The following is an 18,541-nucleotide window of genomic DNA, read 5'->3' on the forward strand; positions in this document are numbered from 1 at the left end:
CAGACACTGGTATAGTGTAACCATCAATAACTGCTAGCTGAATATGTATGTGAATGAATAAATAAATAATTTTGATGAGCGGAACTATTCTTCAGGGAGATTAATCTGGCAGTGATTTCTTGATTGATTGCAGGGAAGAGAGAACGGAGGCATGATGACTAGTAAAGGACTAGTTACTGGAATAACCCAGAAGTAATCAGAGCCTTGATTTAGCATGGTGGGAGAAGGAGGTGTGTCAGAGAGAACAATAGAAATGGTGTTTATCTTTGCCCAGTTGAGGAAGAAAGAGTCAAAATTTCAAATACAAGTGTCAGGAAAGATGTTTATGCCATTCACTAAAACTGGAGCTTTAGAAGATAATAGATTTTATTTTTGACATGTTGAGCTTGCCATGCCAGTAGAAAGAGAAATGAAACAAATGCTTATTATAACCATCACATATATATATGTGTGTGTGATATTATCTATTATATATATATGGAAATATGTATTATCATATACTATGCAGTATATCATAGCCATACAGACACTGTGAAGATAATTTTATGAGAATAGCTCATTTAGTTCTCAGAATAACCCTATAAGTTAAATGCCAATTTTATCAACCCATTTTCAACTTCAAAGAAAGTGGGATTTTCCTGGTTAGGTAAATTCCTCAATATCGTCCAGAAAGTAAATGGTTTTAAACCCAGATTTAAACCCACATGTGAATCTTTCTACATCCCTCCCTTAAAACTCCAGCTGACGCTACTTAATGTTGGTTGAGGTTGTCTTGTAAGGCTATAGGCACCATATTGGGCGCTTGACATCAGTTACTCTTTTCATCCTCTAGGAATTCCAGAGGTGTGTATTATTTGTTCTAATTAAACAGATACAAAACAGAAGTTTGGAGATGTTAGTAGTCAGTAAGCGATTGACTCAGTATTTTCACCCTGCTCTGTCTGAATTATCTGTGTACTTTTCATCATTCCACGTTCCCTTCCTGCGATTATCCGGGACAAAAAAGACACTGAGTGTGCAAATTCAGGTATGGGGTTTAGGAGATGGGAGCTTGTGAATAAACTCTGGAGACAAGGAAATCACCAAGAATACAGCTTTAAAAAGTAACTCATACATTCCACTTCAGGGCATTCCATGAGCTTTCTGGAACGGCACACAAATTTATGCCTCTGGAGAGCGGGCATATAGATTTTAGCACATTTACCAAAGGATCTTGAGACAAGGATGGCATAAAGAAAAGGGAGCCAAAGTCAGGAACTTGCAGCACATTTAAGGGTAGGAAATGTGATAAGAGTCCAAGAAGGAGATGGATGGAGGAATGCTGAAAACAGACTCTGCAAGGATAGTTATTAGAAGTAGCTGCAGGAACTGGCTCCAGCTGTGTTCAGTTTAAGAAGCAGTCTCACATGGAAACACTCCTGTGCTGCAGAATTCCTTCCAGTTTCTGGAAGTAAAATGGAAACTCCAATTTTGGGTCCTATGCCTTCTCTCTCTTAATTCCCTATACCCAATTTGGACACAGTTTTCCTTGGCCTCCTGCAAAGCTTGTCACTCCCATTAGCTTTCACCTCTTTATATTAATTATGGATTTTTTGACATATCTGAAATATAACATACATACAAAAAAGTGAGAAATTCCAAAGTACATTTTTTTATTTTTTTATTTTTTTATTAACGGAAAGAAAAAAAAAAGAAATTAACACAACATTTAGAAATCATACCGTTCTACATATGCACTCAGTAATTCTTAACATCATCACATAGATGCATGATCATCGTTTCTTAGTACATTTGCATCGGTCTAGAGGAACTAGCAACACAACAGAAAAAGATATAAAATGTTAATATAAAGAAAAGAAATAAAAGTAGTAATAATAGTAAAAAACAACAACAACAAACAAACAAGCAAACAAAAACAAAAAAAACCCTATAGCTCAGATGCAACTTCATTCAGTGTTTTAACATGATTACTTTACAATTAGGTATTATTGTGCTGTCCATTTTTGAGTTTTTGTATCTAGTCCTGTTGCACAGTCTGTATCCCTTCAGCTTCAATTACCCATTGTCTTACCCTGTTTCTAACTCCTGCTGAACTCTGTTACCAATGACATATTTCAAGTTTATTCTCGAATGTCCGTTCACATCAGTGGGACCATACAGTATTTGTCCTTTAGTTTTTGGCTGGATTCACTCAGCATAATATTCTCTAGGTCCATCCATGTTATTACATGGTTCATAAATTTATCTTGTCTTAAAGCTGCATAATATTCCATCGTATGTATATACCACAGTTTGTTTAGCCATTCTTCTGTTGATGGACATTTTGGCTGTTTCCATCTCTTTGCAATTGTAAATAACGCTGCTATAAACATTGGTGTGCAAATGTCTGTTTGTGTCTTTGCCCTTAAGTCCTTTGAGTAGATACCTAGCAATGGTATTGCTGGGTCGTATGGCAATTCTATATTCAGCTTTTTGAGGAACCGCCAAACTGCCTTCCACAGTGGTTGCACCCTTTGACATTCCCACCAACAGTGGATAAGTGTGCCTCTTTCTCCGCATCCTCTCCAGCACTTGTCATTTTCTGTTTTGTTGATAATGGCCATTCTGGTGGGTGTGAGATGATATCTCATTGTGGTTTTGATTTGCATTTCTCTAATGACCAGGGACATTGAGCATCTCTTCATGTGCCTTTTGGCCATTTGTATTTCCTCTTCTGGTAGGTGTCTGTTCAAGTCTTTTTTCCATTTTGTAATTGGGTTGGCTGTCTTTTTGTTGTTGAGTTGAACAATCTCTTTATAAATTCTGGATACTAGACCTTTATCTGATATGTCGTTTCCAAATATTGTCTCCCATTGTATAGGCTGTCTTTCTACTTTCTTTTTTTTTTTTTTTTAAAGGAAAGACAGATAGAAGGAAGGAAGGATAGAAGGAAGGAAGGAAGGAAGAAAGGGAAACATCTTTAAACATTTTCTTGTTTTATTGTATTTTGTTTTTCCGTTTTTTGTTACATGGGCTGGGGCCGGGAATCGAACCGAGGTCCTCCGGCATAGCAGGCAAGCACTTTGCCCGCTGAGCCACCGCGGCCCGCCCTCTACTTTCTTGATGAAGTTCTTTGATGCACAAAAGTGTTTAATTTTGAGGAGTTCCCATTTATTTATTTCTTTCTTCAGTGCTCTTGCTTTAGGTTTAAGGTCCATAAAACCGCCTCCAGTTGTAAGATTCGTAAGATATCTCCCTACATTTTCCTCTAACTGTTTTATGGTCTTAGACCTAATGTTTAGATCTTTGATCCATTTTGAGTTAATTTTTGTATAAGGTGTGAGATACGGGTCTTCTTTCATTCTTTTACTTATGGATATCCAGTTCTCTAGGCACCATTTATTGAAGAGACTGTTCTGTCCCAGGTGAGTTGGCTTGACTGCCTTATCAAAGATCAAATGTCCATAGATGAGAGGGTCTATATCTGAGCACTCTATTCGATTCCATTGGTCGATATATCTATCTTTATGCCAATACCATGCTGTTTTGACCACTGTGGCTTCATAATATGCCTTAAAGTCTGGCATCGCTAGACCTCCAGCTTCGTTTTTTTTCCTCAAGATGTTTTTTAGCAATTCAGGGCAACCTGCCCTTCCAGATAAATTTGCTTATTGGTTTTTCTAATTCTGAAAAATAAGTTGTTGGGATTTTGATTGGTATTGCATTGAATCTGTAGATGAGTTTAGGTAGGATTGACATCTTAATTATATTTAGTCTTCCAATCCATGAACACAGTATGCCCTTCCATCTATTTAGGTCTTCTGTGATTTCTTTTAGCAGTTTTTGTAGTTTTCTTTATATAGGTTTTTTGTCTCTTTGGTTAAATTTATTCCTAGGTATTTTATTCTTTTAGTTGCAATTGTAAATGGGATTCGTTTCTTGATTTCTGCCTCAGCTTGTTCATTACTAGTGTATAGAAAAGCTACAGATTTTTGAATGTTGATCTTGTAGCCTGCTACTCTGCTGTACTCATTTATTAGCTCTAGTAATTTTGTTGTGGATTTTTCTGGGTTTTCTACGTATAGTATCATATCGTCTGCAAACAGTGATAGTTTTACTTCTTCCTTTCCAATTTTGATGCCTTGTATTTCTTTTTCTTGCCTAATTGCTCTGGCTAGAACTTCCAACACAGTGTTGAATAATAGTGGTGATAGTGGACATCCTTGTCTTGTTCCTGATCTTAGGGGGAAAGTTTTCAATTTTTCCCCATTGAGGATGATATTAGCTGTGGGTTTTTCATATATTCCCTCTATCATTTTAAGGAAGTTCCCTTGTATTCCTATCTTTTGAAGTGTTTTCAGCAGGAAAGGATGTTGAATCTTGTCAAATGCCTTCTCTGCATCAATTGAGATGATCATGTGATTTTTCTGCTTTGATTTGTTGATGTGGTGTATTACATTAATTGATTTTCTTATGTTGAACCATCCTTGCATACCTGGGATGAATCCTACTTGGTCATGATGTATAATTCTTTTAATGTGTTGTTGGATACGATTTGCTAGAATTTTATTGAGGATTTTTGCATCTGTATTCATTAGAGAGATTGGTCTGTAGTTTTCTTTTTTTGTAATATCTTTGCCTGGTTTTGGTATGAGGGTGATGTTGGCTTCATAGAATGAATTAGGTAGTTTTCCCTCCACTTCGATTATGTTGAAGAGTTTGAGGAGAGTAGGTACTAATTCTTTCTGGAATGTTTGATAGAATTCACATGTGAAGCCGTCTGGTCCTGGACTTTTCTTTTTAGGGAGCTTTTGAATAACTAATTCAATCTCTTTACTTGTGATTGGTTTGTTGAGGTCATCTATTTCTTCTTGAGTCAAAGTTGGTTGTTCATGTCTTTCCAGGAACCTGTCCATTTCATCTAAATTGTTGTATTTATTAGCGTAAAGTTGTTCATAGTATCCTGTTATTACCTCCTTTATTTCTGTGAGGTCAGTAGTTATGTCTCCTCTTCCATTTCTAATATTATTTATTTGCATCCTCTCTCTTCTTCTTTTTGTCAATCTTGCTAAGGGCCCATCAATCTTGTTGATTTTCTCATAGAACCAACTTCTGGTCTTATTGATTTTCTCTATTGTTTTCATGTTTTCAATTTCATTTATTTCTGCTCTAATCTTTGTTATTTCTTTCCTTTTGCTTGCTTTGGGATTAGTTTGCTGTTCGTTCTCCAGTTCTTCCAAGTGGACAGTTAATTCCTGCATTTTTGCCTTTTCTTCTTTTCTGATAAAGGCATTTAGGGCAATAAATTTCCCTCTTAGCACTGCCTTTGCTGCGTCCCATAAGTTTTGATATGTTGTGTCTTCATTTTCATTCGCCTCTAGGTATTTACTAATTTCTCTTGCAATTTCTTCTTTGACCCACTCGTTGTTTAAGAGTGTGTTGTTGAGCCTCCACGTATTTATGAATTTTCTGGCACTCCGCCTATTATTGATTTCCAACTTCATTCCTTTATGATCCGAGAAAGTGTTGTGTATGATTTCAATCTTTTTAAATTTGTTAAGACTTGCTTTGTGACCCAGCATATGGTCTATCTTTGAGAATGATCCATGAGCACTTGAGAAAAAGGTGTACCCTGCTGTTGTGGGATGTAATGTCCTATAAATGTCTGTTAAGTCTAGCTCATTTATAGTAATATTCAGATTCTCTATTTCTTTATTGATCCTCTGTCTAGATGTTCTGTCCATTGATGAGAGTGGTGAATTGAAGTCTCCAACTATTATGGTATATGTGTTTATTTCCCTTTTCAGTGTTTGCAGTATATTCCTCACGTTTTTTGGGGCATTCTGGTTGGCTGCATAAATATTTATGATTGTTATGTCTTCTTGCTTAATTGTTCCTTTTAATAGTATATAGTGTCCTTCTTTGTCTCTTTTAACTGTTTTACATTTGAAGTCTAATTTGTTGGATATTAGTATAGCCACTCCTGCTCTTTTCTGGTTGTTATTTGCATGAAATATCTTTTCCCAACCTTTCACTTTCAACCTATATTTATCTTTGGGTCTAAGATGTGTTTCCTGTAGAGAGCATATAGAAGGATCCTGTTTTTTAATCCATTCTGCCAGTCTATGTCTTTTGATTGGGGAATTCAGTCCATTAACATTTAGAGTTATTACTGTTTGGATAATATTTTCCTCTACCATTTTGCCTTTTGTATTATATATATCATATCTGACTTTCCTTCTTTCTACACTTTTCTCCATGCCTCTCTCTTCTGTCTTTTTGTATCTGACTCTAGTGCTTCCTTTAGTATTTCTTGCAGAGCTGGTCTCTTGGTCACAAATTCTCTCAGTGACTTTTTGTCTGAGAATGTTTTAATTTCTCCCTCATTTTTGAAGGACAATTTTGCTGGATATAGGAGTCTTGGCTGGCAGTTTTTCTCTTTTAGTAACTTAAATATATCATCCCACTGTCTTCTAGCTTCCATGGTTTCTGCTGAGAAATCTACACATAGTCTTATTGGGTTTCCCTTGTATGTGATGGATTGCTTCTCTCTCGCTGCTTTCAAGATCCTCTCTTTCTCTTTGACCTCTGACATTCTAACTAGTAAGTGTCTTGGGGAACGCCTATTTGTGTCTAATCTCTTTGGGGTGCGCTGCACTTCTTGGATCTGTAATTTTAGGTCTTTCCTAAGAGTTGGGAAATTTTCAGTGATAATTTCTTCCATTAGTTTTTCTCCTCCTTTTCCCTTCTCTTCTCCTTCTGGGACACCCACTACACGTATATTTGTACGGTTCACATTGTCCTTGAGTTCCCTGATACCTTGTTCAAATTTTTCCATTCTTTTCTGGATAGTTTCTGTTTCTTTTTGGAATTCAGATGTTTCATCCTCCAAATCACTAATTCTATCTTCTGTCTCTTTAAATCTGTCATTGTAGGTATCCATTGTTTTTTCCATCTTTTCTACTTTATCTTTCACTTCCATAAGTTCTGTGATTTGTTTTTTCAGTTTTTCTATTTCTTCTTTATGTTCAGCCCATGTCTTCTTCATGTCCTCCCTCAATTTATCGATTTCGTTTTTGAAGAGGTTTTCCATTTCTGTTCGTATATTCAGCATTAGTTGTTTCAGCTCCTGTATCTCATTTGAACTATTGGTTTGTTCGTTTGACTGGGCCATATGTTCAATTTTCTGAGCGTGATCCGTTATCTTCTGCTGGCGTCTGGGCATTTAGTCAGATTTCCCTGGGTGTTCGACCCCACAGGTTGAAAGAGTTTTCTGTGCAATCTCTGGGTTCTGTTTTTCTTTTCCTGCCCAGTAGGTGGCGCTCGTGGCACACGTTTGTCTACGGGTTCCACCAGTGAAAGTTGCTGTGGGTCCTTTAACTCTGGAAAATTCTCGCCGTAGGGGAGGTTCGGCAGCCGAAGCGTCTTGGAAGAATACCAGCCGGCCTGGGGTTCTGAATGCGGGGAGGGTCGCTGGCCGCCGCAGCACAGGAGAGCGTCCGGCCGAATTAGCTAGTCGGCCCGGGGCGCCAAGCATGGTGGGAGGGCGCCAGCTGTCGCAGCCCGGGAGAGTGCACTGTTCCCAGCCGGACGGGGGAGTCACGTGTTTGGAAGGGATCCCCTGGTCACTGTTCTCCGCAGTCTGGGGATTTCCGACCCAACTCTCTCAGTTGGTCCGGGGGGCCTCGCGTGGTGGGGGCACCAGCCACCACGGCCTAAAGGGACCGCCTGTCCAATTCTACCAGCTGGCCTGGGAAGGTGGAAGGGAGGGACTCCGGTCGCTTGCCGTCCCACCCAGGAAAGCCCGTGCCCCTTGGTGATCTCACCGGAGCTGGTTCTCCCAGATAGTCAGCCGTTCCAGGATGGGGTACGCCGTCCCTTTGATCTCTGTCGTGGCTCCGGGAGTTGCTCTGTATTGTCTCCACTCCCCTAGTAGCTGTTCTGGAGGAGGAAAGGTGAGGGTGGCAAGGCTGTTGAGGCTGGTGGCGGAGGAGCCGGTGACGGCAGAAGAGGGGAGAGGAGGGAGGGTGGGTCTGCTGCTGTGGGTTGTGGGCGCCGCGCGGCGGGCCGGCGGACAAAAGAGGGGAGAGGAGGGTGGGCGGGTCTGCTGCTGCGGGGCGTGGGCACCGCTCGGCAGGCCGGTGGACCCCAAAGTACATTTTAAGAAGTAGTTATAGAACAAATTTCAAAGTATGGTATGGGTTACAATTCCACAATTTCAGACATTTCCTTCTAGCTGTTCTAAAACACTTGGGATTAAGAATAAATATCAATAAAATGATTCAACAGTCATGTGTTAAATCCCATCTTCTCTGTTACAATTCCTCCTTTTCTTTTGATCCTTCTCCCAATCTTTATGGATATTTGAGCAATGACCATTTTAATTTCTGCATATTAAAAAGGGGTGCTGACATTATGGGATGGGGGAGGATGCGACTAGTTGAAGTTCTTGGAGAGACTGGTAACTTTGGGTTTCAGGGCTTATCTGGTCTAGAAACCATCTGGAGGTTTTAAGTTTCTGAAAAATAAATTTAGTGAGTGAAACTTTTATAGAGTCTCAGATAGAGTTCTGGATATTCTTTAGGGTTTACAGGAATACTGTTCATTGAGGCTTGGCATACCATCGCAATGAGCAATATTTAGCTGAAATATGCATAAGAGTAGCCTCCAGAATAGACTCTTGACTCTCTTTTAAATCTCCTAGCCACTGATACCTTATTTCACATTTCTTTTCCCCCTTTTTATCAAGTAGGCAATGTCGATCGCATGATACCAGGTCCAGTCTCTTACATGGGAGTCATGTTCCATGTTGCCAGAGAGACTTACACCTTCACATTTTCTCGTAATGGATCTTTTCGTTGTTAATAATTCCACAGGCTCATTAAGCACCTACTATATGCCAGACTCATTCTTGGCACAAGGGATACAGCAGCAAGCAAGAAAGATATGGTTCCTTCTCTTATGGTTTTAATTGGGGGAAACTTACAATACGATTATTTTGTGCAGATACAGGTAGGCTGAAGGCAATAAAATAGTCTTTCTACCCGTGTGTTCTTGGTCAAGTTACTTTTGTATGTTTATGTCTTTTTTTAATAGAAAATGGACCTAATGCATTGCAACCATACTTTATAGCATACTTTGAATATTGAGTTAATATTTTTGATATATTTAGAATGGTGCGTGACAGAATAAACACAATGAGTGTTTGCTATCAATATATGAGTATGAGATCTTCTTAAGTCAGGATGGCCAGCGAATGGAGGTGAATGGATTGGTGGGCATGGGGTAAGGTGCCAGGAAGAGTATAGGCAGGGGAGAGGCTGTTGAAAGCTTTTAGTAAGAAAGAGTTGTTTACCATGACTTATTTTAACAGGTCCTGGTGATGGACATTTGGGATTTCTTCATCTTCCACAATTATGAATAAGGCTGCAATGAATCTCCTCTTACATATATCCTTGCACACTTGTGAGTAGTGCTATGGGTTGGTCTGTAATATAAACCCCTGGAAGTGGATATGTTGGGTTCAAAATATACATGCATTTTACATTTTGCTAGGTAGAAAGTCCTCCACAAAACATTGTAGCCACACATGCTCCCACAATCAGTATATGAAAATGACCCCTTTTTACCCAAGTTTTAAAAAATATTTGTCATTATAGACCAAATTTCCTACTGTGAAATTCCTTGTTCACTTGTATGATTGAGATAGCACTTCATATATTTATTGGCAGTTTGTGTTTCTTCTGTGAACTGCCTCATGATATCCTTTCTTTATTTTCCTAGACTTTCAATCACTCCATTTAAGGAACAATGGAAAGAACTGGAAACTTTTGGCCTCAGTAACAAAATGCATAGGAAAAATGTGACAGCATACTTCTCAAGGATTGCCAGGTGAGGAAATTCCACTTTGATTTGTGTGTGTGTGGGAAATACAGGGAGAATTTACGGTGAAGAGGTGAGAAAAGTCTTAGGTTTCAACCCAGTAGAGAGGTACTTATATAAGGCATATGCTGCCTTGTCACTGGAAATTTTCAGGCAGGGTTTAGAGCTTGCACCACCAGCCAGAGATGCTTCAAGATAGTGATGTGCTGGTAAATGGTAAAAACTATCTTTCCAGGGGAAGAAAATAAAAGCCCTCATTCATAACATTTGATGATTTCCATGGTGTAAGGACTAGCGCCACTATCAATTGTAAGCTACCAATGACTTATCAACAAAATTACTGAAAATTTAGCAATCTGCTCTCATGAATCAATGTGAACTGGCTCCAGCACTCAACGCCTAAAGGTTCCTGTGTAAGACGAGATTGATCAAAATGAACTCTGACTCCAGCAGTAACTTTCCTTACAGAACCCAGCAACTCAAGATAAGCAGTAAGTAAGGATAAGCCACCCAGTCATCCTGCAATCTCGCTTCACACAGGCAAGCAATGCTAATGGTTGGACATAGACATAGGATGTCATCTGGTCTACCTTCCCAGAATTTCCTCCATTGCATTCAAGTCAATTAATCTTTCAAAGCACCCAGAGAAATCACTTCCATGGAAACGAAGAACCAAACCATCACATCTGAATTCATCCTTCTAGGACTTGCAGAGAAATCAGAGCAGGAAACTCTCCTCTTTGCTCTGTTCTTCTGCATGTACGTGGTCATAGCTGGGGGAAACCTGCTGATCATCTTGGCCATCAGCTATGACCTGCACCTCCACACCCCTATGTACTTCTTCCTGGCTAACCTCTCCTTGGTGGATTTCTGCCTGGCCTCCAACACCATCCCCCAGATGTTGGTGAACATCCAAACCAGGAGCAAGTCCATCTCTTATCCTTGCTGCTTGACACAAATGTACTTTTTCCATTTCTTTGGCATCATGGACAGTGTCTTAATTGCTGTGATGGCTTATGACCGGTTTGTGGCCATATGCCACCCCTTACACTATACCACCATCATGAGCCCACGCCTCTGCAGTCTGCTGGTCGGTGGCCCGTGGGTGTTTTCCTGCTTCGTCTCTCTCACGCACATCCTACTGATGGCCCGCCTGGATTTCTGTGGCAACAATGAGATTCCTCACTACTTCTGTGACCTCACGCCTCTTCTCCGGCTTTCTTGCATAGACACCTCCGTGAACACGATCTTCGTGTTCATTGTGGCGGGGATGGTCATTGCCACCCCTTTCATTTGCATCCTGGCCTCCTACGCTCGCATTATCATGGCCATCGTGAAGGTGCCTTCCGCAGGTGGCAGGAAGAAAGCCTTTTCCACCTGCAGTTCCCACCTCTCTGTGGTTGCGCTCTTCTATGGCACCACCATTGCCGTCTACCTGTGTCCTTCATCTGTCCGCACAGCTGTGAAGGAGAAAGCTTCTGCTGTAATGTACACTGTGGTCACTCCAATGCTGAACCCCTTTATTTACAGTTTGAGGAACAGGGACTTGAAAGGGGCCTTGAAGCATCTTGTCAGCAGAAAAACCACCTCATCTTCCTGACTGTTAAGACATCTGAACATCTGGGGTCTTGGGGTAAAAAGACTGGAATTGCATGAATTGGAAGAGTAGCCTCATTGAATTTTGCATTTCAGCATTTGTAAAGGAAACCTCAAGATTGCTCTGTAACAATTTTCCCAAATACTGGAATCACTGAAACTTTCAGTGGCTATCTCATAAAAGACCTGACTTCTCAGAAAGATCTCTCTGGCCCAACCATATTTGACTAACCTAAGTCAGAATCTATTTAAAACTCAACATATATACATTGAATACCTATGCTGGGCTTGATACTAAGTGAGCAGAACAGACACAATCTGAGGCTCACACTGGAGTATGGGAAACAGATATTGGACATGTAATTACAATAGAATGGGATATAAACCATGAAGGGGGTAGAATAAGATGCAATAGGAACATCCCACAGAGCCCAAAGGAGAGGATCAAGGAAGGCTTCTGGGAGAGGTGAGTCAAAATCCTAAGTAGGATGGTGTTGTCCAGATTAACATGAGGAGAAAGAATGTTCAGACTAGAAAACAGTACATGAAAAGGTGAAAGAACAGAGAAAGAGAAAGATGCATTTGAGAAGTGAAAATCCGAGTTTGGGGACTTCCAGGCCATGAAGCACATTAGATGCTAAATGTTTGGACTTTACTCCCTGGAAGTCAAGAGAACTATCTGGTTCTTAGAATAAAGTCATGGAGCATGTGGATGCAATGCTCCCCTCCCCACCCTCACCCCAATCATGTCTTCTGGCAGAGTGAGATGACATACGCTAAGGAAAAGTGCAAGGCACAAGCGAGAAGGGAGAGAAAAAGATTCAGATCATGAACTAAGAGAAAGAGGATTCATCACTTGATGCCATATATGCTCAAAGCTAAAGGGGAAAATATCAATCAACTGACTCACAAATCTCTAAACCAGAAGTAACTGGAGCATGTCTCAATCAGCTTATATGTAATACATATAAGTAGTACACTGCTTATAATAGAAGTGACCCCTATTCATTGCTTATTTATCTTGTGCCACATGCCATGTTACTTTTCCTTGCATTATCTCATTTAGCCATTCTCAATCCCCTATGAAGGTAGTATACTACATTTATAATTATTGTGGAGTAATCCTAATATTTATATAGAGGTTTACAACTAACGGATTGACCAATGACTCTGAAGGGGCCAGAAATTTTCAAATGGTGCTAAAGAGCTGACACTGTCTTAAGCAGAATGACCTTGAATAATTACACACCTAATTTTCTTTTGTTATTTTCTCCAAAGATAATTAAATTAGAATTCTTCCGTTGAAAAACTGACCTCCATACCTGTCCCTGTTATAACACCCTATAAGTAAGATCCCAAGAGGGAAGATGAAGAAGTTCTACTTTCTGATGGATATTCTGGTAGATCAAAACCAGAGTTTAAAAAGATGAGCCTGGTCATGACTTTTTGGAATAGCCAGAAATTAAGTGAAAAGTGAACACAGCTCTCCTGTCTACTTCCTTCATTCCCCCATTGTTACATGAAAGTAGTGACAATGATGTTTGGGAGAGGGCAGGAATTGTCAGAGAATTGGGGCATTGTTAGAACTTGTAAGATCACAGAATCTTTGTGAAAACCTCTTTCTCTGATTGGATTGAGCTGAGGCACGAATTTAATCCCCTCCCCTTCTCTTCCCTCATTCTTACCCTTGCTCCCACTGCTTCCATATGGAATGAGAAATGCTCCCATATCAATAAAATTCTCTAAAGATTTCGGTCAACCGAACAATCTCATTTTGCTTTATGTTAAGAAATAAAGACCACAATTCCAAGAGAGATTTGCCTTGGTAGAGCTCACGTTATCATCTTCAATCATTTTTGGCATCAACATTTGTTTCATTCATTCATTCATTCTGCAGATATTTACCAAATACCTATTTTCTGCCAAGGATTAAGGATAGAGTGGTAATAAAGAGACACAAAACCCCCTTCCCTATGACGAAAAAGACGTAGCCGGAAGGAATGTCAGGAGTGATGGAATTATTCTGTGTCCTATTTTGGATTCCATAACCTGATTCACCCCATGAATAGGAATGAAATTCCTAGCTCTGTACATTGAAAAAGTTCATTTTACTGATGCTAATTAAAAACAATAAAATTGGGTGGGTCACGGTGGCTCAGCAGGCAAGAACGTTTGCCTGCCATGCCAGAGGACCTGGGTTCGATTCCCAGTGCCTGCTCATGTAAAAAAATAAATTCATTATAAAAAAAGGCAAGAAGGTCATGACCCCATTTAAAAAAATTAAAAATAATAAAAACAATAAAATTTATAAAACCATTCCCAGTCCAAAAGGAAAATGGATACTACACAAAGACATGCACAAATGAAGAAGCTGATTACAGATGATGGGAAATTAAAAGTCTGAACACAGGTGATGTTATGGAGTGACTGGGGGGGAAGGTTGAAATGCTTTCACCTGGAAGTTTGAAGGGCCCCTCTGAGACAGTGACTTCTGAATGATGACTTCTTGTCAAGAAGGAAGTATCCTCATGAAGGGGTGAGTGTGGAGACAATGTGCCAGACAGAGAGAACTGCACATGAAAACTCAGAAAAGAAGTTCGCATTTAAATAAGTTTCAAGGAATTGTCTGTGTCTTTTACATTTAGATTAGTTCTCTTTCCAATCTTGGAATAAATACTTCAAGCTTTATAGTCCAACATATAACTTGATTTAAAACAAGAAACATTGATTATCTCAGTTTCTGCAGATCAGGATTCTGGGCATGACTTAGCTGAGTGCCTCTGGCTCAGAGTCTCTCATAAGGCTGAAATCAAAGTGTCAGTAGAGCTGTGATCACCCCAAGACTTGCCTGAGGATGGAGCATCTGTTTTCAAGCTCACTTACATGGTTGTGGGGTTGTGAGAAGTTCTCTGTTCCTTCTTGGCTATTGATCAAAGGCATGAGTCCCTCAAGGAATCAACCTCTCCATAGAAGGGAGAGAGAGAGGGAGGGAGGGGCAGAGGGAGAGAAGTCTCAGTCTTTTTATAACCTAATATCAGAAGTGACTTCCCATGACTTACTGTTTTCTGTTTGTTGGAAGTAGTCATAGGTTCAGTCCAAAATCATGTGAGGGGGGATTACACCAAGGAGTGAATATCAAAACGTGGGGTCACTGAGACCCATGTGGAAGCATCCAACCGTGCCAACATGCTTCCAGCTGACATCTGTCCACGTAGACTGGCCTGTGGTGTCCTGCAATGTCAGGAGCATTTTCAAACCTAAGGGCTGCCCAGGAAGAGTGACCAGGGCATGCTGCAGTACAACATGGAGACACATGGGGACAGCAGAAGCACATAGGAGGAAACCTCACTCCTTCTAAAAGAACTGAAAATCTGCTAAATCTGGTTCCTTACCCCGCCTTAATCTCTGCCCCTTCCCCACAGGTGAGCCACAAACCCAACAGCTCTAGGGCTTCCCGAGTTGGGACACACTGGGAACGGGTTGGAAAGTGGCCTTAAGTGGGTTGTAAAATTTTCACCCCAACCCCAGGTCTCACCGAATCTTTATACCTTCTTCACATCCCACTCATATCTGGGGTTGTCTGAGTCCAGATGGGGTAAGTCCCTATGGCTTTTGTTTTCGGGGGGGAGGTATTGCAATCATAACGAAATGTAAAAAAACAACAACAACCATTGATGGAGTTTCAAATAGAGGGAGAACCTTTGGACAAGCAAGACACAGTGTCTACATTACCCTAGGGAAGGAGACCAGCGCAGGATTTGGAGAGGGCCAAGGAGAGGGTGCAGAGACAATATTGACAGAGTAATTGGATGTTTCAGTCACTTAAAATTTCCATAACAGTTATTCTCTTGGCCTAAAGATAAGATGTACTTCCTGGTGGAACTGATCGACAAAAATCCCTGCATCATGGAGCTAATATTCTAGGGTTATAGCATATGATATAATAATAAGTAAACTAAAGAAGATGTGAGAAAGTGATCAAGTCCTTGGCGTCAGCAAAGTAGAACAGGTATTAGTTTCCCTGAACTGCTGTAATGAATCACCACAAACGGGGTGGCTTAAACAATAGAAAGGTATTCTCTCACAGTTGCGGATGCTGGAAATCTCTAATGAAGGTGTTTAAAGGACCGTGCTATCTCTCTGATGACTCTAGGGAAGAATTTTTCCTTGCCTCTTCTAGCTTCTGGTGGTGGCTGACAGTCCTTGGGATTCTATGTCCAGTCTCTGCCTCTCTGTTCATAGGACATCCTCTTCTCTATTTCTCTGTCTCTGTATGTCTTCCCTTCTTATAAGGATGCAGGTCATATTGGATTAATGCCTCATCCTACTCAGTATGACGCCATCATAACTAATAACATCTGCAATTACCTTACTTCCACATAAAGTGACACTCTCAGATTCTAGGGATTAGGATTTCAACATATCCCTTGGGGCAGGGGCCTTGGGAGGGCAGGGGAATAAAATTGAACCCATAACAGAGAGTAGAGTCCCTAAGGGTGTGAGGTAGGTTTTAGTTTCTTTTAAACAACTTTATTAAGATATAATTCATATATCATACATTCACCCTTTTAAATTGTACAATTCAATGGTTTTCAGTATATTCAAAATGGCACAACCATTGAATTTTAAATCATTTTTAACACCCCAAAGAGAAACACCATAATCATTAGCAGTCACTCACCATTCCCCCAATCTTGCCTCTCCTTAGCCTAGGGAAACATTAATCTAATTTCTGTTGATGGGTTTGCCTATTATAGACACTTCATATAAACAGAACCATTCAATATGTAAATCTTTGTGATTGGCTGCTCTCACTTAGCATACTGTTTTCATGGTTCATCCATGTTGTAGCATATATCAGTTTGTCACTCTTATTTATTAGACTCTATCATATGGATGCACCACATTTCATTCATTCATTCATTAGTTGATGGGCATTTGACTTATTTCCACTTTGGGGCTATTAAAAATAAGGTTGCAATGAACATTCATGTGCAAGTTTTTGGGTGGGTAGGGTTTTGGTTTTAAACAAAGTGGGTTAAGGAATTCTCAGATTAGAAAGAAAGAGTTGATTAAAGACCTGAAGAAAGTGAGGAAGGAGCTGTGTGGATATAGAGGAGCCGCATTCCAGGCAGAAGCTGTATCCAGGCAGAGGGAACACCCAAAGCAAAGGCTTAGGGGGAAGAGCATGTTGGCATGCTCAAAGAATCAGAGAATCAATAAAGATTGGAGCATGTTAACAGAGCTAAATAATGATCTGTTTGCTTATAATTGTCAGAAAATTGGAGCAGTTCCCAACAATGATTAAGACCCCTGGGTACTGAAGGGTGCTGGAGGATGGAGGGAGTAGAGGGAGAAAAGAACAATGAAAGCAGGGAGACATGCATAAATTACACACGAGTGGGTGGGTCAAAGCATTACACTGGAGTTGACACCAGCCACAGTAAGGAAATTGTCACAAAGGAGAGGGCAGTCTTCAGTTTTAGAAAGTGGAACCAGGACTGTAAGTCCTGGAAATCTCCACCATTGGGAGTTGGAAGCTTGCCATGCTGGTTTGAAAGGATGTATGTACCCTAGAAAAGCCATGTTTTAATCCTAATCCCATTTTATAAATCCAGTCCTTCCTTCTAATCCCTATTCAGTACTGTATGTTTGAATCTGTAATTAGATCATCTCCCTGGAAATGTGACTCAGTCAGGAGTGTTTGTTAAGCTGGATTAGGTGAAGATGTGTCTTCACTCATTCGGGTGGGTCCTGATTAGTTTACTGGAATCTTATAAAAGAGGAAACATTTTTGAGAATGTGAGGAGATTCAGAGAGATGAGAGAATGCTGCAGCACCACAAAGCAGAGAGCAACCTTTGGAGATGAAGAAGGAAAATGCCTCCCAGGGAGCTTCATGAAACAAAGCCAGGAGAGAAAAATAGCAGATGACATCGTGTTCGCCATGTGCTCTTCCAACTGAGAGAAACCCTGAACTTCATCGGCCTTCTTGAACCAAGGTATCTTTCCCTGGATGCCTTTGATTGGACATTTCTGTAGACTTGTTTTAATTGAGACATTTCCACCTAGAAACTAAAAACTGTTGACTTGAAACTTATTAAATCCCCCCTTTTGAAAGCCTTGCATTCCTGGTACATTGCATTCCAGCAGCCAGCAAACTAGAACACTTGCCCACCACTCTTCCCCCAGCCTTCTCCGGCAATTCAACCCTGAATTTAGAAGACCTGCTTGTCGAAGGCGTCCCAGACCAGCCATGCCTCCATCAGGGTGCCTGTCTCTGGCGTCATTGATGCATGACTTAAGAATTTGTTAAATGTCAGATTTCCCTGCTAATCCAGACATCACTGAGACTTCTGTCGTGCTCATTGCTATGTTCTCAGTGCCCATTAGACCTACAGAACTGCCAATGGACGGCTTCGTCTTTCAGTGAAATGGGTCAGGAAGGAGGCTGGGATGTAGAGAGAGTATTCCAGGCAGAGGAAGTAGCACACGTGGATGCAGAGGCTAGAAATTGCAGGGTTACTGTCTAGAAAGTTATCAGAGATGGAAACAGAATCTCTGAAGTTCAGGAATTCATAAATAAATGAGTTTTAAAAGGAACTGTTGGTTTGTTTTATTCCCCAAGCATAAGTATCACGAGAGCAAAGATCTGATGTGTCTTGTCTCCTATTCTACTGCAGAACCTGGTCCAGGTTTGCAAATAAATATTGAACGATCAGCTCTTGGGGAAGGGTTTGCCAGTTTCATCGTGTTTGCCTTATTTGTAGTGTTTGCCAGTTCCCAGGATGTAAATATTCCCATCGTGGCTGATTTAAAGGTACCAACGTGACATGAAGAGTTGGGGGGAGATGTACAGTAGCTCAGCATTGTATTCCCACCCTAAAAATATAACAGATTTAGCCTCTAGATCACAGAAAATGACAAAATGCAGTCATATAATTGTGAAGTGATGTGTTTTTGAGTATTTACTACTTTCCTTTTTAATATAATGTATTTAATCATAAGTTTATATAATTCAAGTTTTAAAGATGCCAGTGTTTAACCGCCCAATTGCAAATCCCTGATAATTGGACAATGGGATC

At 40.4% G+C, this 18,541-nt stretch overlaps 1 protein-coding gene across 1 annotated transcript; it reads left to right on the plus strand.

The window, feature by feature from the left end:
* The first annotated feature begins 10,426 nt into the window (after positions 1-10,426).
* OR1M1 (olfactory receptor family 1 subfamily M member 1) lies at positions 10,427-11,774 on the plus strand. The gene has a single exon (XM_077119560.1). The coding sequence runs from the start codon at positions 10,520-10,522 to the stop codon at positions 11,459-11,461; it is 942 nt and encodes a 313-aa protein (XP_076975675.1). The 5' UTR covers positions 10,427-10,519; the 3' UTR covers positions 11,462-11,774.
* Positions 11,775-18,541: the final 6,767 nt, after the last annotated feature.

This window comes from Tamandua tetradactyla, chromosome 11 (assembly GCF_023851605.1).
Source record: "Tamandua tetradactyla isolate mTamTet1 chromosome 11, mTamTet1.pri, whole genome shotgun sequence".
Lineage (NCBI taxonomy): Eukaryota > Metazoa > Chordata > Mammalia > Pilosa > Myrmecophagidae > Tamandua > Tamandua tetradactyla.